General features: G+C 24.9%; 1 protein-coding gene across 1 annotated transcript; it reads left to right on the forward strand.

Moving 5' to 3' along the window:
- The first annotated feature begins 6,716 nt into the window (after window positions 1-6,716).
- Window positions 6,717-23,637, forward strand: LOC112591474 (fatty acyl-CoA reductase 1-like). Its single transcript, XM_025335320.1, has 9 exons — window positions 6,717-6,952; window positions 8,192-8,380; window positions 9,360-9,611; window positions 11,910-12,055; window positions 13,713-13,822; window positions 19,618-19,810; window positions 20,317-20,565; window positions 23,127-23,387; window positions 23,513-23,637. The coding sequence occupies exons 2-9, from the start codon at window positions 8,195-8,197 to the stop codon at window positions 23,628-23,630; spliced, it is 1,515 nt and encodes a 504-aa protein (XP_025191105.1). The 5' UTR covers window positions 6,717-6,952; window positions 8,192-8,194; the 3' UTR covers window positions 23,631-23,637.
- Window positions 23,638-24,246: the final 609 nt, after the last annotated feature.

Genomic DNA, 24,246 nt, shown 5'->3' on the forward strand with positions numbered 1-24,246 from the left:
CCATTTGTTGTAATAATTGTCGTTGTCGTGGTGTCATCTAATTAACATTTTTACATCAATCGAACTTTCATAATACGGTGAGACATACCATTTTTTATTTATTATACATATAGTATAACTCCACGTTAGTTCATTTTTATTGATTATGTTTTTTTTTTCATATAATATTCTAATGTTATGTACAAAAAGTTGAAAATATTATTGATTCAAGTTTAATAGTGACAAGGTTTTATAAATTGATTGAACAAATGTAAACAACCTTTACAATAAACTTATAAACAAAAATTAAATATTTAAAAACTAAACTAATAAAATATAAGCATTAAATTTTTCATGACTTATGTAGACACCGTAATCATTGGTCGAAATCTGGCCCTGTGTACAACTATATTAACCATCTACACGGACAAATATATTATGTAAGTACCTATTTTTCTTAATTTTTTTCTCCAGAATCTAATAATTAATTATAAATCTGAATAATCTTAGGTTAATTAAAAAATAAAAAGTAGATAACAGATAAGTACTTAATAATTAATTATCATTTTATATTTTGAGCGTATGTATTAATTTTATAGTGATTTGTGTTTCTTAACTTTTTTAAATTTTTAATTAACTTCAATTAAGATTTTCGGATTGAGGTTTATTGTAGAAAATTTGATTAGTTAGTTACTTTTGGGAGGTTAAAATTGAAAATAATCGGAATAACTAAAAAACAATTACAAACATTTTCTGATGTATTAATATTATTATCAAAATAATTATTTAGTAATCAATTAGTTATCACTATGTTAAGCTTTAATTTGTTTTTCTCCATACACAATAATATTATGATAATCACAAAATTAAAATTAAACACGTCATCTATAATGGGACTACTCATTAAAGAATTACATTCGAATCTTACTGTACAGTATACGGAAATTATAACATTTACTGGTTACCTACCTAATTTAACTTTTTTGTATATATATAAATAGAAATCGTTATGTATTAATTTCAAAAGTATACATTTAATAACTTTTTTTTTGCGAATTAATTTTTTTTTCATTTGTATCAATGATTAATGATAGCTTTCGCATGACGATGTTATTAATATACAGTAGAAGCCGCTTATTAGAAACACGGATAATTGATACAATCGTGTTATTGAAACAAAATGTCTCGGGACGGATCGGCCGTATATTAGAACGCACTCAAAATAAGTGACAAAGCTAAAGGGGCAATATTACTCGTATGAAAATATGGTCATGGAGTTACTCGACGTAAAAAAACAAATTACGAATGATAAATATTTTACATAATATCGTAAAATATACACAATTGTGCATACTTTTTTAAATTATACAATATAGGTACATACATACATACATATTTTTTTCGCGTTTTTATTATTCATTTTTTTTTTCAATCGCTTATTAGAAACAATCGGTTAATTGACACAATTCACCTTGGTCCCAAAGTGTTTCTAATAAGCGGCTTTTACTGTATTATCGATTATTATAATTATATAAAAACGATTTGCAAGATTAAACAATACTATTGCCGTCGTTGATCTATAACACAATATATAAAACAATAAAATGTCTAATATTAGAGATTTGATTACAAGGACATATTATTTTCAGCCCACTGATTTAATAAAGTTTTTTTGGTTAGGCTTAATCAATTTCGGTTAAACTCTATTATCTCGATGTAATCAGTGTATTTATGTATACATGATCAGTATTACATCACTTTCGGTATAGAATTTTAGGTACTTTGTCTCTCTAATCGAATTCACAGGACCGAGTTATTGGAGGTCAAGCTCGACCTCAGAATCAATCTTGCGGGTTCTTCGCGTTTAACGAATTAACCGTCGTAAAAGCGAGTAGGTATACCTAATCAATGGACTGAGTATAAATTCCATTTGTTATTAAATTCAGTGACAAATTATACTTTGCCAAGGCCATTAAATTTTAATTAAGTTATACAACGATAGTTACTAGGGTATTTTGTTATTTTTTAATAATAAATTACTTTTTTCAATGCATCCGACGTTTTTATTTAAATATTTAATTTTATGTAGTGTACTCTCACTACCACTTTATTATTTACTCATCTGCCTGCCTCTTCCTTAAATCGACGTTACAGTTTGAATATTTGGTAAAAATAATTAATAATTGAAAAATATTCACATAAATTAGCTCTATTTACACTGACTATTTCTGATTTTCAAGTATCTACAATAACACGAAAACAGAGATGTAAGCTTTTGCATTTTGAGCTTAGTAAAATGTAAAACAAAATTGGTATAAATTAAATTATATTGTAATAACAGCTTTATGGCTATTTAATGCAGCGATAATTTTTAAAAAGCCATACTTATTTGAGTAATTCATGTAAAAATTCTACAATTTAGTTTTTAAAATTATCTAAATTAAATACCTATCTTTAAATAATTTTTCATTAATTATATAATTATCTAACTCATCTTAAGATATTTCATTCTATAGGAAATCAAAAATAATCAATTTTCTAAAATAATTTTTGGCCCATAATGTAAATAAATAACATATTATTCTTTATAATTGGATGGTTTTTATTTTTTGTGTTATTGTTATAAAATATTCAATTTTAAAATTTATTTAATTGGATCTAAGAATACAACAAGCAATTGTTAACCTTAACGTTTTGTATACAAAAAAAAAAAAAAAAAAAAATGTTAAACACTCCTATGGATTTGTTCTTGGTGAGTATAATTTTTTTATGGATAATATGCATTACATAATATGTTTGATAATATTAAAAATTATTAATTAAAGTAATAATATTGTTTAAAAATACATAAATAATCAAAAATACAGCAAATTATGAATTCATTTTAACATTACGAGAAGTTTAATTAGATCAAAGTATCATTTATTTTAAAATACCTATTTATTAATATTTATAAATTTATTTCGGTGTCTGCTAAAATTGACATGACGTTTCTGACCTATCTCTTAATGCATGCAATAATAATATTATTATGGTTTTGTTTGACTTTTTCTCTGCGCATATTCAATTAATTATCAGTGGTGCTCTTGAGTTTTTTCAAATTTTAGAAAGGTCAATTTTTATTCATCGTTAGGCCACGTTTCCTTTTTTGTAGTAAATATTATATTGCTTTAATATATTATTATTCTTAGGTATAAATAAATAACTAAATATATTATTATAGATAAATTGTATATTTATTATTTATAGATATTGTGTATTATATTATATTAGTATGCATACCAAAAGATATTTTCAATTTCAACTTTGCATTTACTTAAATTCATTAGAATATTAAATATATTATAACCCGTTGACACCATGTATGGGGATACACAGAATACATGTATTAAAAGTAAAATTAGATTTTATCCAATCCTCTTGATAGTATTGTATTTAAATATTTTAATTACTTATGAATTTGCGGCGCGCTTATAAATTGTATAGCATGATAATAAATACAGAAAAAAATAATGGCACTCAAGTAAACCTTGCCATCCACCAATAATTAAAATCCACAGTTTACACGTTTTTATACTTGACTTGTATCAATGTTTAAGTTTGATATAGTTCGATAAATATCGCTGAAATATCGCTCGTTTAAAGTCTTAAATGCTGGGGCTTGTGTATTCAAATAAATTATCTTAAAACCTGAATTAAAAAAATAAGACGACTGTAAATATTGTTAAATTAAAAAAAAAGTCTGAAATGTCAGCATAGTTAGATTATTTCCATCAAGTAATTTCATTTTATTCAGATATTAGTAGTATTCTTTGCAATGTAATTTAGATATTATCATAGTATAATACAGCACGATAATTGTTGAATTGTTTGATGTTAAATATTTGTGTCATACATTATCGTTGAAAAGTATAAATTTACATTGATAATTAAAATTAAATTACTTATATATGGTGTGCTTTCAATAAGAAAAATTTTTATAAGAGTATTTTTTTTCAATATTGAGTTCTCTACTGTACTTTATTTATGTAAAAAATGACTATCCAAAAAATTAAATTTTATAACATCTCACTTTCTATAACTTTAAATTGATTGAAATTCCAAGAGTTATTTCATTTTATATTTTTATTTATTACATTGTGCATTGTGTTAACACTTAATCTTAACTTACAATAAGTATGTACATATATAAACTACAATTGATTTATTAAATTAGATTAAATTATAAAGGATAATATGGATTTGGAATTGTCCAGCATCTGATGTACTGTTAGAATCTATATATATAACGTTCAGTTAGATAAACCCGCTTCTTGTCTTTCCGTTTCGAATGGAAGCATTCTCCAGTTACTATGGGTTTGATTACGAGAGGTATTTCATAACTGACATATAGGGGGCTCTGCATCAGAAACTAGCGGGTTATCGAATTATTTCCAATTAAAATTCATTCGATTGAGGTTTCTATTTTTCTTGAGATATCCGGTGTCGAGGGCTATAAGTGAATAGTGTTTTTAATTTAATTTAATTTAGATGATTTTTGTGACCTTAACCATGGCAATATATTGTTCGAAATTATTTTAATTATAGACTTAGCATATTAAAGTTTGTATTTACTTTAAAATTCCAACAATTCATAAAAAAGAACGTAAAGTTTTTTTCGTTTTCCTGTAGAAACTTTTATTATTCTCAGAAAACCATATAATAATTTTAAAGTGTATACATACTCGTAAATGCATTTTGTACAGTTTATTTTTAAAAATTCTAAAAAATAACATTTTGTTTACTTTTTACTTTTTATCAACTCTTTCTTTCTCTTTATATTATATTTTATATACATAAAATATAAATTTATCTCAGTTTTAATGTACTTATCAGTAATTTACGGCCAATTGGCATCGATGTATCTTTCTTTGTGAACTATGAGTAGTTCAATTTGGACAATCTGACAGTGGTGTATTGGTTATCATATCCATAGTAGGTACTTGGTATATTTTCAAACGTAGTTAAATCTGCTCTCTTCGTTTTCCTGATATTTGTAAAAACAATCTAAGAAATGTTCTTTAAAATCGGTAGAATATTTTTCAAGTATATTTATAATCTACAAATATACATTATTTTTATAAATTATATAGGTGGATTATAGTTGTATCTGATTTTACTTGGGTTAAAATTTATCTATCTTTCTATCGTTTTTAATTTAGCTTCTGTTGAAATATTTATCAATACAAATACGATTACAATGACTAATTTTCTAATTTTACACTTCTTGATTCTGAAATTATTTATGTAAGTACAAAAACTTGGAGGAAGATTCAAACAAATGATTAAAAACCGACTTAAGTCCAATATCTTTAAAATTGGTATTTGTCTTAATGTATTTACATAAAAAATTCTAAGATAATTAAATAAGCATATCATAAAAGTAACAAAAGTTTTTTATTTTAATACATTTGTTAAAGTTTTTATATTCCATAAATTTACAAATTATAATACTAATATAATCTGTTACGAATAAAAATTAATAAAATGAAGAAAAAGTTTTAGATTTTTGTGAATTGAAAATAAACCCATCTTGTAAGCTACACTATAACGATTTATATATGCTGAAAATGAGTTATAAATACTCTATAAATATCAAGGAATCTAATGAAATAATTTTTATTAAAAACTAAGAAACATTAATTTAAATAGTTTTTTTTTTTTTATTTGGCATGTATACGAATTGACTCGCAAACTACGAGACGTTGAACCTCATTACAGTAGTATGATAATTAAGGCTGTGCATTTGTATAAAAGTGCATTTTTTTATTTTTTTGGTGGTTATGAAACGTAGCTGTCCATAATTTGAATTATGTAACAACGAATCCATTTATGAAATTAATTTTGCATTTTTTGATGTTTTTAATTTTTTAGGCCATTTTTTGCATTTTTAGATCATATTTTCCTCTTTTAGTTCATTTCCAGTATTTTTAATTAAATTCCGTCAATTAACATCTTTGAAAATCTAATTATTAAAAAAATAAATAAATAAAAAAAAAAATTTAAAAATGTTCTAGTGGAATTCAATAAAAATTTTCAGTAACTTTTTTTTTTTACTAAATAAACACATTTTTATGCATGAGAAATGTAATGTACTAACTAATAAATGTATAATATCAATATAAGTATAAAAATTAAATGAATAATTATCCTAAGTGTATTTTATACTATAATTTTTGGCCTTTTATTTGAATTTTTTGCATTTTAAGTGCAAATTTTATTGCATTTTTTTGAAATTTTTAAAAAAAATTTAAGGTTTTTAAGTACATCAAATCATTAAATTCACAGCAATAATAATATATAGAATATAAAAAAGAAATCTGGTGTATTTTGTTATAGCGCCTGTGTGAATCGTGATTGTAAATTATAATATCATCAGGTAATAGCTTGTGGAAATTTTGCGTTCCCTTTGGTGACACTGTTTGGCATTTTGAGTTTTAAATTAAAATTTAATCATTTCAAAGGTAAATATTATGTAGAAATTTCCCTAAGCATGAATACATTAAAATAATAGATATCGGCGTATTTTTGTTATTATTACTTTAAACACAATGCATGGTATTCGTTAACATTAAATAACGTAAAACGTCCAATAAAATATTTCTATTGTATTTTCAATCAACACTGCGAAAAGTAAATTGTAATAGACGTCGTGTCCGTGCGATTCACATTAGAAGAAACATTTTGTGTTTTGCATTTTAATTAAGGAAACCTTGTGTTTAACACAATAGATTGTTGTCGTATTATGATATACCTTTCATTGCGCCGAATGTTATTTTTACTATCAGAGTTTCATAACCATTTTTACACTACGTTTGGACGGTAATTTCTTGTTCATTTAAGTATTAGTCGACAAACCGTCATTTTGTACAATACATTTCGAATAAAACGTATTTATTTTATTAAATCGTGTTTATTGTTCATCGCACAGAAGGTAAGATACCATAATTATTATTACTTAATATAGACGTAGATACACGACTGTAATAATTCTATCAGAGTGTATTGCACCAATATATGTAAAAGTATTTTAGTCTTAATTATGCAAGTACCTACTACAAAATTGTACATTATTCAGAAATAGCCAATAGGTTTATCGTATATAGTAAATTAATGGTGATAAAATATAGACATTTTAGCAATAAGTTCAGGCTTTCAGACTTCAGATGTAGATTTATAGTTGGCTTAATTGACTAACGAAATCGCAGATATATTGTAGAGAAATATTTCTTAAATAGAATATTCAGATGATATATTTGATAAAACTGTAAAAGTAAGCTTGTTAATGAAAATAATTAACTTAATTCGAGTGAACACAATATCATTAAGTTAGAAATTAATAGTTAGTAAATAATGAACTTGACTCACTATAAGTTTAGAATTAATATAAAAAAATACATCAACTAACTCATATTAAAAAAAGTAAATTTACTTTTTTTTAATAGTTATTACCTAAACCCCATTGATAAATTCTAGTACTATTACTAGTATTATATTATTGGATTATTTTTGTTAAAAACAATGTATACAATAGTTAATATATAAAACCAAAAGTTTAAAAAATGTTTTTAATTGATATGAATTATTTTCAAATTTACTGAATATCTTTTAATAGACAATTAAACTAAAAGTATTCTCAAATTAATAAAAAAAATTAACTTACAAGTTAAATTAAATAGTTAAAAAAATTTTATTAATTATTATTAAAATTGTTTTTAAGTTTTAACTAGGTATCTGATGTTCTATCTTTGGATAAATGTAATAGATATGGTATTTTAAATGTCAAAAATTTATTCAATGTTATTTGCATGGTTAATACTTAATAATATTATGCTTATTACAGTGTGCAGTCAATTATTGTTCACTTTTCAACGCATTCTATGTATACTATACAAAGGTCATTATCATGATAATACATAAACTATATCGAACAATTTTGTATTTGTTAATTTTAATAATATGCAACTGCTACCTATTCAATTTACAAGACGAAATAGGAATTTTTAAATAACGATTAATAATCCATTATACCTATGATACGGAATTTCTTAAAATATTTATGTACAATATTACACGCGTTAATTAAGAAATTAATAATAATACTAAATTATAATATTAGAAATCATTAGAAAAAACTGTAATACTTATAATAACGATTATTTAAATTTTTCAGAAAATGAGTATAAAGGAATTCTTTAAAGGGCGTAATGTCTTGGTAACCGGTGCAACCGGATTTATGGGCAAAGTTTTAATTGAGAAACTAGTTCGGTCCTGTCCAGATATCGGTAAAATTTGTTTGTTGATACGACATAAAAAAGGAAAAGATTCAGATTCCAGAATCAAAGAAATTTTGGACGTTAAAGTATATTTAAATTTACATATTTTAATGTATATTATTGTTATTATGTGTATAAAATTAACGCTTTAATGTATATAATATTATATACAGAATAGCTTTTTAATTTACTTTGATCAAAAAAAAAAAAAAAAAAATTACAATGGTATCATGACATATCAAAGTATTGAAATTCGTTTTATTTAATATTAATTTTATCATGATAGTAAGATTTTTACACACCTAGGTAAATATTATTATTGAAAAAAAACATTTAGTTTAGAATAACTGTTTTAAAATTATGACTCATTTCATTACGAAATTAAATTCCCTTATTACTCCACTAATCTCGCTCTTATCTAATCTCCTAAATACAATTCTTTCCAAAAATACTTCACCTCCTTAATTATATCTGGCCATTTTATATACATTTAATTATTTAATTGGTTTATATCAGTACTCTTATCTACAATTGTATCTGTTTCTCTTTTATTGTTTTACTATTTTCAACTAATATTTGTATACTTTGTAACTGTCGAACCTAATAGTATAACTAAGGTTTCAATAAAAAAAAAAAAAAAAAAAAAATTATGAAAATAAGCTATTTAGATAGATCCATATCTTATTTAATTTCTATAGTTGAACTAGCGATAAGAAATAATTCTTAAATAAATTATTCTGAATTACGTCATCATATTGTAAGTATAAATACACAAAAAAAAATTACTATCGTTTAATGCGAAAAATATCCATGGAATAGTTGCATTATACTTTATTTGATTTATTAAACTTATTATCAATCTTTAACTTATTTATAAAATCTAAATACAAATATTAATAAACAATATGTTATAATCATTATTTTGGTTTTATAAAGCAATAACTGTTCTCGTATACACATGCAGTCTTTTGAGGAGTTTACTCGTTAGGACGTATAATATTGCCTAAATTTCAATGTCATCACAAACAGAGTGATTTCAATGTAAATTATTCACTTTGTTCGCAGCTATTCGATACAATTAAAGAACAAAAGCCTGGTTTGATGGAGGAAAAACTGTTCCCCGTACTAGGTGACATGACCGAACTACGACTTGGGTTATCGGACGAGGATTACAATTTTTTGGTAGAAAATGTTTCGATCGTGTTCCACGTTGCTGCCAGTGTCCGTTTTGATGAGCCGATACGTGATGCAACGATCATGAATGTGAGGGGAACACGTGAAGTTGTGCAATTGGCTAAACAAATGAAACATTTAAAAGTGAGTGTGAGGCATATATAAGGTACCTCCTTAAAGATATCTTAAAATTAACTCAATGCTTGTGGTATGCGTTTTGAAATTATGATAATCGTAATGTTTATATTACAATAATGAAATGCGCTTATTATATGGTACAACGTTAATTAATATCGAAAATATGTTGTATTTAATTGAACTAAATTCAAACTGCCATCAATCGTTTTATTGAATTTTTGAAACCCAAATAAAAATTAGAGTCATCATCTTAATTATTCGATAATATTTGAACCGTTCAAAAAATTACAGTAGTGATTTTCAACTTTGTTACGTATATTATGTATATAAATGTACCATTGGAAGATTTAATATTTTTATTATTGTCGGAAAACACTGCTTTTAATATTTAGTAATAAAATAACAACAATCAGGACTTGAAATCAAATTTTTCGAGTTTAATTTGAATTTTTTTAATTGCAACTATTTTTTTTTTTTTTATTATTTATATTTAAAAACTGATTTTACATTTTTATGATTTTTACATTGTTGCATGATAACTACAGTAAAAGCCGCTTATTAGAAACACTTTGGGACCAAGGTGAATTGTGTCAATTAACCGATTGTTTCTAATAAGCGATTGAAAAAAAAAAAAATGAATAATAGGTACGCGAAAAAAATATGTATGTATGTATGTACCTATATTGTATAATTTAAAAAAGTATGCACAATTGTGTATATTTTACGATATTATGTAAAATATTTATCATTCGTAATTTGTTTTTTTTACGTCGAGTAACTCCATGACCATATTTTCATACGAGTAATATTGCCCCTTTAGCTTTGTCACTTATTTTGAGTGCGTATGTGTGTTCAGGTAGAGCTCCAAAATAAAGCCCAGTCTCGTCCGCATTGAAAATATCAGAGCGTGTGTATTGGGCTAGCAAATCGGTCAAATGAGTTTCAAACCACGAATGGTCGCATGAAAATTGGCTAAAATCTTAGCGTTTAGACATTTTTAGATTTTTAGAAAAAGGAAACACTAATAATCTTTACATACGCACGCTGAAGCTAAACTACAAACGGTACGACCAGTACGTACAGAAAGAGCATTCTCGCGATAAATTACAGTAAAAATAAACGTAACGACAGCAAAGATAAAATTGAAGTACATTGGTTATCGCTAGATAATCGGTGTATATGTCAACTGACCTTCTCCCAATTGTTTCAAATAACCGATGTGATGTTTCAATAATCCGATTTATTTTCAATGTTCTAATATACGGCCGATCCGTCCCGAGACATTTTGTTTCAATAACACGATTGTATCAATTATCCGTGTTTCTAATAAGCGGCTTCTACTGTATTTAATTATTTCCTAGTTTTTAATTAGATTTTAAATTATACGTTTTCAATTTAAAACATCATATTAAATTTACATTTTGTACGATTTTCATTTTCATTTCGCTATTGTCGTTCGTATATTTCATACATGACGTTATACGTGATTGCAGTTGAACGGTCCAAGAGGTCAAGAAAACTAAATATTAGTTATTCATAATATACACTATACATTGGTAGGTAATAAATAATAACGTATTATACAAAAACCCGTTGATATTATTAAATTTTAAATTTTGAATATTTTTGTTCATATAATTTTAAATTGGTTTGTATGTAAAAATTATAAAACGTTTATTATTTCGAAAAAACGTTTTGATTTTAAAAGTTCTAACGAGTTTCATCGATATTTAAAATTTATTTCAAGCCCTGTATAAAGCAAAAGATATATAATGGCTGCAAGTGAAAGAATTCAATAAATAGGTATCCTAATTACTACTAGATTGACAATAGTATATACACACTCTAGTCTACTACTCGTTCTGCACAGGTAACCTAATATAGCTTATCTGCAAATAATCGGGTTCAGAAACATCTACATGTTTTATATGAAAAGAAAACCTCAAATCAAACACGTGTAGCATTATAATAATAAGCTGCCCTAAGTAAGTATTCTATATACCAGCTGAAACACATAAAATCATGAACAATCTATCTTCACTACGATAAACACGCGCGCTGAAGAAAACACCGAAACAATCTGCACATACTTTTCTCATAAAGCTAACTTAAGCTATAAATTGTAGTGAAAAATGCACAATAGATTTAAGATGCTATATAATTTGTATATATGTTTGAACACATTTTTCTCACGGTCATTAACATTGAAGCCTTAAAAAACATTGACAATAAATGAACAATAGTATTCAATATAATATAGAGATCACGTATTGACGTCTGACACGATAATATATTTTTTTTTAGGTATTGTTGCATGTGTCGACTGCGTATTGTAACTGTATAAGAGAACATGTCGAGGAAAAAGTCTACGAATCACCAATTGGTTGGCGAGAAGCAATCTCTATCGTTGAAAATCTAGATCCAACTATGAGCAGTATTTTAACAAAAAAGTAAAAGCCGATGTACAACTTAATAATACCGCTTTCTATATTAGTGCCAATTTAAATAGTATTAAAATTACTTTTACGAACACAAATATTATCATGTAATTTTCGACAAAAGCGACAACTAATTGTTGTAATTGTTATATCGTCTTTTTTTTAAATCTTACAACAATAAAATATTTGTCTATTTAACGAAATAGTTTTTCAGAGATAATTCATAATTAAAATTAAAATTTTTAACTGTGGCTTTCAAATAAAAAAATTTCAATACTTCATAATATTAAAATAGTACAAAGTAAAATTAATAATATATATTGAAAACCTAACGCGTAAGGTACACAACCGAGTAAACCTGCACAAGATAACAATAGAATATTAATGCAGATTTGCAATTTCCATGTAAAATATTATTATATATAATGAATTTATTTAATTAATTTCTGCAAAACTAAATAAATACTCAAATATACAATTATTTACCATTTAAAATTTTGAACTATAACAACTATTGTTATGAGTCTCGCATAGTACAAAATAAGTAGATTAAAATCACGAAAACAAAACAAAAATAAAGTACCTACCAATACTATTGTATTTATTTTTGAAAATGTATAATTCTATTAACCGTACTTGCCCATAAAAATGCACTGCGCGTTGTAATTTTGTAACATGAAAACAAAATATGAACTGTATGTTGTTCGTTAAAATAGTTACGCAATAAATTTTAATAAAACTTTTTTTTAAGCTAAACAATATGAATATATAAATATAGTGAGTATTCTATTTTTCTAAAAAGCGTATTCGTTTTACAATAATTTTAATTCCAATAACTTAATCAATAGGTACACCTTAACTTGATATTAAAGTGTAAGAAAATAATTAATGGTAGATTAATTAGCATTATCGATTATTAAAATAATAATTTAATTTGATTAAAAGGGTAGTAAAAAATTTACAGGTTTATGCATTGTGATTTCAAATCACCAAACATTAGCAATCTCCAAAAAATTAATCATTGCATTTGTGTTTAATTTGATCAAATTTTTGAAATTGATATACAATTGCGGTTACACACAACATGAAAACTATCTCTTTCGTAATGTCCTCTGAATAATAGTTAATAATCCTCAAAAACATTATAAGGTAAAATTACTAGTTACTAATTAGATATGATAGGATTAGGAAATGTATTTTTTAATTCAAAATCTATTCACAACAGACCTTTTAAACAGTTTTTTTTCATGTTTTGAAACTAATGTTTAATAAAGGTAAAAGTTTTTACCTTTACAAACCAAAAATTATATTGAAACAAAAACGAAAATCAGTAATAATTATCACCAATAACTTAAACCAAAATCGAAATCGAAAAAAATAAATATTTTTGGCTTTACGCCCTAGTTTTTTTTTTATTCGGGCCGAGTTAACAATTTGTTAAATAAAAAATTACTCACATTTTTAGCGCAATATGGGTAAACTGTTGTGAATAGCAACATAAATCGGTGAGCTTTTACTATAATGTCAGTCAAGAGGCAAACTAATGTACTTAAGTGTAACAACGGTAATTTAAATCAACAATGACATTGTATTCCAAAACATAACATGCATTATATTACCAAAATGTCTATAAATTATTATCTTATTCGCGTGTGTTATTTTGATAAAAGTTTTTAGGATCGTTTCCAAATACATACACGCTAACGAAATTACTCGCTGAACAAATAATTAACGAAGAACGGAATAACATACCGGTAGTAATATTCAGACCATCAATTGGTGAGTATTTTTAAAATATATATAATTTTATTTGGCTTGTTTGAGACTTTGATTGTATATGCGGGTGTAATAAAATTTTTAAACTCAAAAAAAAAATATATGTATTAATGATAAAACTATAGATTAGATATCTATATAAAAATTTATCGTTTTTAGTCAGAAATAATTATCTATCGTTCTTTATATTATATAGCTACCAAAATAGCACGTATTATTTACACGAAATACCTTAAATTATCTTACCTTATTCTTCATCAATACGTTATGCAGATAGTTCTAAGTAGTATTACAATATCTTTATATTTTCTTTATTCTTCGTGATCAGTTTTGCAGTATTCGAAAATAAATTAAAATAAATATTCTAGTCATGTTTATATAAAAAACGTGTACAGCTCAAGTATTTATACTGCTTAAAATTAATTTTGATAGAAATTATCATTTTAAAAGCATCTTGAATCCTTAAGTATTTCAATATTATCTTAGAACATATTCGTGCACAAAACGTATAAAATGGATATCAAATGCTTGTATAAAGCATATGGAATATAAACGTGAGCTTTTTTTATGCTAATCCGGTATGCGGTTTACAGACAAGTTTCTGAGTCGATATTTGCTCTACTTACGTCGTTTTGATTGCGTTTTATTTAATTAGTGGTTCACGATCTGATCACAACCATCAAAATTAATTAATAATACACAATATAGAAATATAAATATTATACTCGTACCGAACAGCTTCCGTGAGTGTTATGTAACTGAAAATCGAAAAGACAACTGTAATATAACTTACAGTACTTCATAAAATTCAAGGTATAGATAATTAGAGATGACCATAGATCAGATAATAAAATCGAAATAAATACTCAGCATGTTATATATCATTAAAACGATGAAGATAAATTATTTACAGTCGTTGTCCAATATCCCTGTATCTAACGTAAACTGAGTGTAGAACGGCAAAACCTGTAGAACACATATAGAATTAGCACTGTTTTTTTACGACCGAAGAAATAATAAAGAAAAGTTTAGTAGGTATTTTATCAGTCGAAATTTAATACTTAACAAACGTTTTTTATATTTTTACAAGTAATTGACAATAATGAGCAAGTTGATTGTTTTTTTTTTTTTATTCGTCGAGTTAATATTGAAAAAAGTATAGTTTAAAATTTCAAGTTACTTTTATTTTGTTACCCTTAAAAGCTATAATTTAATTAGTTTTTAATCAGTTATATTTTTTTTTTCAAACAAAATTCTTACAATAGATGATATTCTAAAGTACAATAGACAAATTTCAAAAGGAGCTAACCACAACCTATATCCATTTAGATAGACAATATCAAAATTATGTGATAAAAATGATATACAAGAAAAATCGACGAGAAAAAATAATAGAAGTGACAACCATTTAGTAATAGAAATGATAGAACCTAACTATAAAGCAGAAGTTATTTATTATTTATAAGAGTGTCTAACAGAGTTATCTGGTATTTGCAACTAATGTGTTTTGGTAAAATTGTAATTTTCTATGGACAATCATACACGTTGTTTTTATCCCAATTAAAGTCCATAAATAGTTAATTCAACAATCCAATAATCTTCAATTAAGTATTTATATTCATATTTCTATATTATAAAGTAATAAATAATAGTTTCGATTATTTTTTTAGTATTATTTATAAAGGATTATACGAAACAACATTTTATGCATTGTTTTAAATCTATGGAGCTTGTATTGTTCAAAAATGAACTGAACGTTATTAAAAATATTATTAATTTCTTAATAATTGCGTGTCACTGTAAAAAATTTAACTTGTTAAATTTGAATTTATTTTTTAATAACAAAGTAACTTTAAGTTATGTAACTTATAAAATATTACTTAACTTTAACTTTTAACTCGTCAATTTCCAATTCTTGGTACTAAATTTAATACCTATTAATGACAATGATGCTTGTTATGTAACTGGTACCAGCATTCCAAGTCACATACCATAATATTTTCTTTTCACATCAGTAAGTTCTTATAGATTTTCTGGAGTGATAACTTAGGTATATAGAATCTAACCGTTGACTTCTCACTGAATCATGGCAATACGAGTATGTCAATAATAATTAAATCTTCCTTGATTCTTCTATTTCAATTTCAATTGATTTTGAAATTCTCACCATTGTGTCGATTTGGTCACAAATTATTAAAATTTTGGCAGGCAGTATGCTAGTTTTCAGTATCACGGTATACATTTCTTTCTAATTGTATTGCTTCTTTTTTTTTTTTTTTAGTTTTTCTATACAAATTGTGTTTAAAATTTACAACTACACCTACATATTAAAATAGTGGCGTATTTATGAGGGTGATATGGGGATATATCCCCTCTTTTGCACTTTTTTTTTTAAAAAGACCCGTTATAACTGTATAATTGTTACTTGCAACTTTGTTATTCTATGAGCTGTGAGTGAAATTACCATTGATTAAATATACATATTTATAAATGTATATTTGATCAATGGAAATTTATTTTATAAATAAATAAAACGTGTAATAAGAGTATATTTTATTATGTTCATTTATCACTATAATAAAATTCTTTACACAGAGTAACTGAAGTTAAAAAGTTGCAATAGATACACCCAATTTTATTTTATGATGAAAAACTATTTTTGGCTGGGATACCAGACACCAGCACTAAAATATTATACACAATTTTTTCAGGACTACTATTAACTCAAAAATCCTATATACACCCCTGTAGTAGTTTACGAGTATATAATGATAGCCAAATTTAAATTTGATCCATAATAAAAGGCAAAACTTTATTCCGTAAAATGTATATTTTTATTAAAGTATAATAATATTTTATAATCCGAGATTTTGTCCACTCTTTTGTGAACGATTTAATAACTAATAAGGTGTCACTGTTGCCTATAAATAGTTAAAATTCAAAAATGATAATATGAATAAATATTTCAAATATTTTATTTATGTCTTAACGTTCATATTTTTTACACTCAGAATTAATTGAGCCATTTATTTGAATTTCATTCCACCGGCTTTAACCCAAATGAAATCGATATCATTTTAATATGGAAGGCCATACTAGTAAAATACATATCTCAAGCCATCTTTTATTTTAGAATGCGTTTCGGATATTAAAAAAAAAGAAAGAAAAATCCGGAACGTATTAAGTATTATACTTTTTTTTAACTTATTTATTTTTAGAACGAAACTAGTGATAGTTTCCTCTGGCAATATTTTTAGATTACGAAAAAACAGGCATGGAGAAATATATTTTTAGTGAAGTATTTGTAATATAAGTACCAGTGCCGTTTATTATAATGAATACAAAAAGAAATCACTTCATACGAGAAGTGAATTTAAATACTATCCTAACCAAACATAGACAGTGTATACGGCAAATACATTATGTAAATTTACAAAAGCCAGCTAGAATGAATTTCAGAAAATATTTTTCAAACTCCTTATAAAGTAAATTAGGTTTTATAAATCGATCGAATTAAAATCGTATAACATATAACCTTTGTCTGATTATTTACCAGAGGTCGAATTTATAATATATTTGCATTGTTGTGTAATTTGACATACATGTTCAAATTAGAGAATTATCTACTAAAAAACATTGGTTTAGTTTTAAGATCAGACTTGTTACATTTGTAACTGTATCCGGTAATAAAAAAAAATAAAATATATATAGTCAAATCAAACATAATAGTTAATAATGTACTATATATAGTATATTTGTAATAATATGCATAATATAACTGTTAATAATTTCTTGTCACTTTTTTTTTTAAATACATTTTTTTAGGAAAATTGTAACCTGAATCTCTCCATATGAACCTGAATGTTATACTGTATACATTATACAAGTATAATAAACGTTAAGATAGATTAAATAAATATTTTTTGTTGCCTATGACATATAAAATATTTTTACGAATAATCGTCTAGATTTTTTTTTTTTTTATGTTCTTGGCAGAGTTATGAATGCATTTTACAATGATTTCGTGTGTATTTTTTTGTGTTTGTTATCACCTTTTTCTGCAGTAAAAATATTTCATTTTTTAACTTCGATGTCTTTATCAATGTAAATCTAGTTGGTACTATGATAATTCAAAGTAAAAATGTACTGTTATTTTATAATAATCATGAAAAAATTATAATTACTTACTTATACGGTGCTGTATCATAAAGATTAAATTTTACCTATAATGTGAATGTATTGTTACTGTATTTTATAGTTCATAAAACATAAAGATTTGAATTACAGGTTTAAAACAAATCTTCCTCTTAAAATAATTTTATTATTTCCTGAATTGAATAAGGAAAATAAAAATAGGATAATAAAGGTAACCGCATTGTTTTAAATTAGGTGTCAAGTGAACTTTTTTATTGAATAAGTAACTGTAATATAATATACAGGTATATTATTAGAATTCAATGATAAATCATATTGTATATCTATGATGAAAAGACAATTAATATTTTATATTACTAATTAGTTTTTATTATTTATTTGTACTACTATCATAGTAATTTATTTACTATTAGTAATACGTTCGATTGAATTTATTTTTGCCGAAAACAGTATAAACTTAACATAATAACTTAACATAATTTATAATTTTTACTAAATTTTTGTAACAATATAAATTACCGTAGAATGACATGAGTAGGTTTATAATATAAATAGCCAATAGCTTAAAATTAATCTAAATATTTTGAAAATGTCAATTATAGTAAAATATAATAATATATTAAATTTATGTAAAATTTTCAAGTCCTCGTAAATTATATTTATGAATTGCAACAAAAAACAAAATAATTTTGCTAAAAATTAATTTTACGTAAAAATTCTCGTTTTTCTTTATTTTTTTCCAAATTCTAAAAAGATATTATGTTTTTATGACTCTCCTCTCACATCAATATACCAACTAGATCCAATTTTTTATAAAAGAAATTATGTTGAAGTAGGAATTAAAGCATTTTTACTACTTCTAAAAATAAAGAGAGACACGAAGAGAAAAAAAAATTATACTATATCACTATAAAATCAAAACAATCATTGCTTTTGCTCAGAATCCAAAATTATAGAAAATAGAATTATTTACAAAAAACCAGTTTTTGACAAAATAAATTTTGTTATTTTGTTCTACGAATAAAAACGAATTACTGGAGGTACCTACTCCAAATGGATACTTTAACATTTTTCTGTACAGTGGAATACTTTTTTGACTGTCTTAGATTTTTTTAAACGTTAATTAAATTATTAAATATTGTAGACACGCAAATTTTTCTTTAAGAAAAGTTTTGTTAAAAGTTTTGAAAATGTAATGCAAAGTTTCTTAAAAATATTAAATAGTTTATACTGAAATTAAAAAAAAAAAAAGTAAGTATAAATCTAAAACAATTTTTATACTAAGGGAAATTATTTTCTTATTAAAAATGTACAAAACTATATTATAAAGGCTTGACAATTCAATTCATAAGTTCAAAAAAAAAGAATGTGACATTATGTATTATTTTTTGCCAAGCATAGCTTTAAATTTTTCTAAGTAATATTTATGATTTTGTGTAAATGTGTATGATGTAGACAGTTTATTAAATAATAAATAACATCGTTTATTTATAACAAACTAATAATTAAATATAACATTTAGCTTCTACGATATAGTATTGATATTTAAAATAATTATTACAGAATTAATTCTTTATTTGTCAATCTATACTCTATAGTATCATATTGGCATCTAATATGCAATTTTTTTTTATTTATTACAGTCATATCATCATTAAATGACCCTGTCAAAGGATGGATTGATAATTTCAATGGACCAATAGGACTTATGATGGCATGTGGTAAAGGAATCGTACGAATAACATACGGCGAAAAATCGATAATTCCCGATTACATGGCCGTTGATGTGTCTATAAAATCAATGATCGTAGCTGCTTGGCACAAATCAAAATCAAAGTACAAATAATTCAACAGAATATTGTTTGTCATTATAATTGTAGAATACCGTGAATTACAAATCAACCTTTAGCGAATCGTGGGCTTAGTCTGTAATTTAGAATAATTTACTAGTCCAATGTGCTCGGAACCCTGATCTGTTTGGTTTGTTAAATATTTAAATCTTATTCACCCAATCCACTACCGCAACAGCAATAGTTCAACTAGTTTAGAAGAAAATAGGATAGAACTTAGTTAAATTGTGGTAATAGTTCTCCGAATTCAGAATTAGCCACCTCTTAATGTATACATTATTATGTTATTGTCTTAAACCTCTGCGATACCGCATTTAATTTATTTGGAGCTATTATGGAAACCATTTCAGTTAAAACAAATTGCTTGATAAATAATATAGCAATAATATATTCTCATTGTTTTATTATGCCACAACGTAATTTCTAAACATAAAATAACTAATAATGTTCATATAGGTGCGATATAATCTCGAATTATTTTATATTTTTCAGTTCGTTAGGGGAGGATAATCTTGTCCCTGTTTACAACAGTGCATCTGTATCAAAATCTGTATCGAACGAAGAACTATTACATTTAGGCATGAAAACTATTGAACAATACCCATTCGATGAAATGTTGTGGCGTCCGACGATTAAGTTTACAACCTGCTTTTACTACTTTTACTTATCCACACTAATTGAGCAAGTTTTTCCAGCAATATTTTTTGATGCACTCTTGGACCTGATTGGGAAACCACACAAGTATGAAAATATGTTTATCTATTATCTAATATTTTTATGTTAGTTATACTGGAAAATATTATAAACACTGAAAACTTTTTCGATTTCAACTTTTCAGATTTAGTCTTAAGACTGGCTTTTGTTCTTTAGTTGTAAAATTATGATATCATGGTTTAACTTTGAGTTTTATATTAATCACTGATCTGATCAAATGTGTACTTATATAGGTACATTATAATCATTGTTAATTTTTACACACTGTGTATATCAGTTTTTAAACGCTATGTAAGTTTTTGATTAACCATCTTTAGAATTAATATTAATTTTTTGGGGTTCATTCCAAGTATAACTTTCAAAAAAATAGTCATTATTAAGACACTTGTAAAGAACTTCATCAAATAATGCTTTGTAAATGTTCAGTGTCTCTTTCGTTAGAATTTTTTAATTCAATGTACGTAATCAAAATTACATATTTACATATAGTTATAAACGATACATTATAATTCATAATACAAATTATAGTAACATAATATATAGATAAGTATCTATATATTTATGACTCCAAAAAAAAAAAAAAAAAATGCCTCTTATTTAAATATGACGTGTCATGTATGAATTTACGCTTAATCCGGATTTGAGATTCAATAAACAAATAATTATAATTTTTTTGCGAAAAAACAATGAAAATTATGTGCAAGTACTTAAAAATTTCATGACATAAAATAAAATCAATTTGTGGTACACATTTCGTCCGTCCGAATACCTACCTAATTCAATGACAATATTAGTTATTTTTATTTAATAAACAAATGTTTGGACCGATACCTATTATAAATGCCGTTTATAAATTATAGTGTTTCGATATATTTTAAGATTTACCAAATCTATTTTATAAATGCGAAAATAATTGTTTAGACTTGGTTTGTATTTATTTTATATTATAAGATATAAAAGCTATAATTAAATGCTTTATCCAGAACTTTAATCCAATCTATTGTCACATGCAGTCTTACATGATCCAATATACGTATATATGTCGTAGGCCATATGGATAATTAGTTTTTTTGCGAAAAGACTAGGCTCTTTACAATGGGGTAGCCTGTTTGCGAACTATTTATTATTTTTCAAAACAGCCTGCTATTTTTCAGGCTCATTGCATACAGACTAACGGCAGTTAAGCCTTTTAAGTATTACAATCATTTTATAGTAATAATATTTTGACTATTGTATTACTAGTTTTATTTTATATTACTAACCATATTATGTAACATGTAAACTGATCTATTATATTATTGTATTATAGGTACATTATTTTCTTTTTGTCTGCAATTTTGCCAATATTATATTTTGAATCTCTAATGGTCCACAATCTACCTTTGAAATTTACTAAAATATAACTGATAACTTGAGGTATAACTTATTTCTTATCGCTATTTCTGTATCATTTTTTCTGCAGTCAATATTCCAAAAGTAGTTCATGAACTATTAGACACTCAAAATATAATATTGAAAAAGTTATAGACAAAAATAAAATAATGCGCCTATAATACAATAATATAATAATTTAGTTAACATGTTACATATAAGGTTAATAATATAAAATAAAACTAGTATGGTCAAATGATTATTACCATAAAATGATTGTAATTTTTAAAAGGCCTAACTGCTGTTAGTTTGTATGCAATGAGCCTGAAAAACAACAGACTGTTTGGAAAAATAATAAATAGTTCGCAAACAGGTTACCCCATTGCAAAGAGTCTAGTCTTTTTGAAAAAAAAACTAATTATACGTATGGCCTACGACATGTATACATCTAGGTATATATTTCGTATATGTAGTATACATAATTAGGGCAAAAGGTTCCATTAAAAACGAAATGTGTTTATGTAAATAATATGTTATGCACAAATATAGGCACACGTTACATGATACAACCACGTCATCATTTCAAATGTAGTTACACAGAAGTTTTAAGTGTTTTAAGCTTCATAAAAAACATGGATTTGTTGATTTTGGGCCCTTAAATTGCACGTTATATAACGTAATTATACACAAATTATATAATAGGATTCTATTTCTAGTTGTTTATTTTATTAAAATAATATATATATATATATGTGTGTAAGTTTTGAATCTTTCGTTGTATATTTTATCCATTATATTAAATATATATTAATGCATAACTATAGCTTATGTGATATGTAATGAGAAATAACCGCTTGACATTCTTTTACGATTAATGTTATTCATCATTAGCATTAACACAAATTTTTACATTAAAAAAGTACCTATTCCACTACAATGCCAATAAAAATAATGATAGGTTAATTTTATTAACAAAATCCAATACAAAAATTCGTTTTTCAAGTAGAATTTTCAAAAACAAATAACATATTATTATTTAAAGTGAATACATTCACAAATTCTTCAAATTTTAAATATATATTTAAATTATATATATTCATACAAAATATTATATCAGTAGTAATTTTTTATAAGTTAACATTAGCTGTTATATAATCATAGCATACATTACACAACGATAATTTTCATTTACCAATATATCTATTTTACCATTATAGACGCTTGTTACCTTTACAACAAAAAATCTATGTAGTAACTATGGCTTTATCTTACTTCACTACAAAAACTTGGAAATTTGACAACTCAAACTTTTTGGGATTAATTGATAAGATACCAGACGTTGATCGCAAAGAGTTTGACTATGATTTCAAAGATGTAGACATCACCGATTTTATAAGAAATGCGGCAATCGGCTCTCAAAAATATCTGTTTAATGTTGACGAAACAAAACTACCATACGCAAAAAAGCTATATAACCGGTAAGATATATCTGAATAAAAAGTTTAATGGTTTTTTTTTCTTTTTCTTTATCCCAGAAATATTTATTACAAGAATTTTCTGTATAATAAATTCTTATTTAAATAAACATTACACTGATTTTCAGATTCGTATGGATGGACAGATTACTAAAAACATTTGGTGCAATATTAATGGTATTCATTTTATTTCATTTTAATATTATACCAAACGCATTCCTTCACGACATATTTTGTTATTTTTAGTTAATTAAATCGAACTTTTATTTTATGAATAATTTATTTGTCGGGAAACACGATTTTTATATTTACATGTGTCATGTATGTATAATTTATTTCGGTATAATAATGTTCTTGTTTTATGTTTAAAAATGTTATCAATAATAAATAGCCCTGAACTTTATCATTTGGTGTTCTCTAATAATTTAATGAAGATTTTAGGTCCGCGTATAGACTTCTTTAATTTACACGAATTATCAGAAATAATTGCTTACACTAAGAACCAATATTAATAAAAGCTTATAAAAGCTTTTATTTCCTCGCCCACACTCCATTGCCAAGTATTTACTTGAGCATTACCTGTTATATAGATAGATACCTAGTATATTGTATAGTATATTAAATTTGTATTGATAATTAATATAAACGATCCCCAATTACTATATACACGATGATTCTTTTTAACGTAATCATTAATTTTATTAGTAACTATATGAGTATAGGACCAACATTTTGCAATTAACATTATCTCTATACGACTTCACTTCACAAATCAATAAATTCTCAATACAAAATTTTTAATGATATTTAATTACCAAAATCAGTTTAATTATATATTGTATAAATAAATAAATATATACCT

The sequence above is a fragment of the Melanaphis sacchari genome, unplaced genomic scaffold (genome assembly GCF_002803265.2).
Source record: "Melanaphis sacchari strain LSU unplaced genomic scaffold, SCAv2.0 Contig134_pilon_pilon, whole genome shotgun sequence".
Lineage (NCBI taxonomy): Eukaryota > Metazoa > Arthropoda > Insecta > Hemiptera > Aphididae > Melanaphis > Melanaphis sacchari.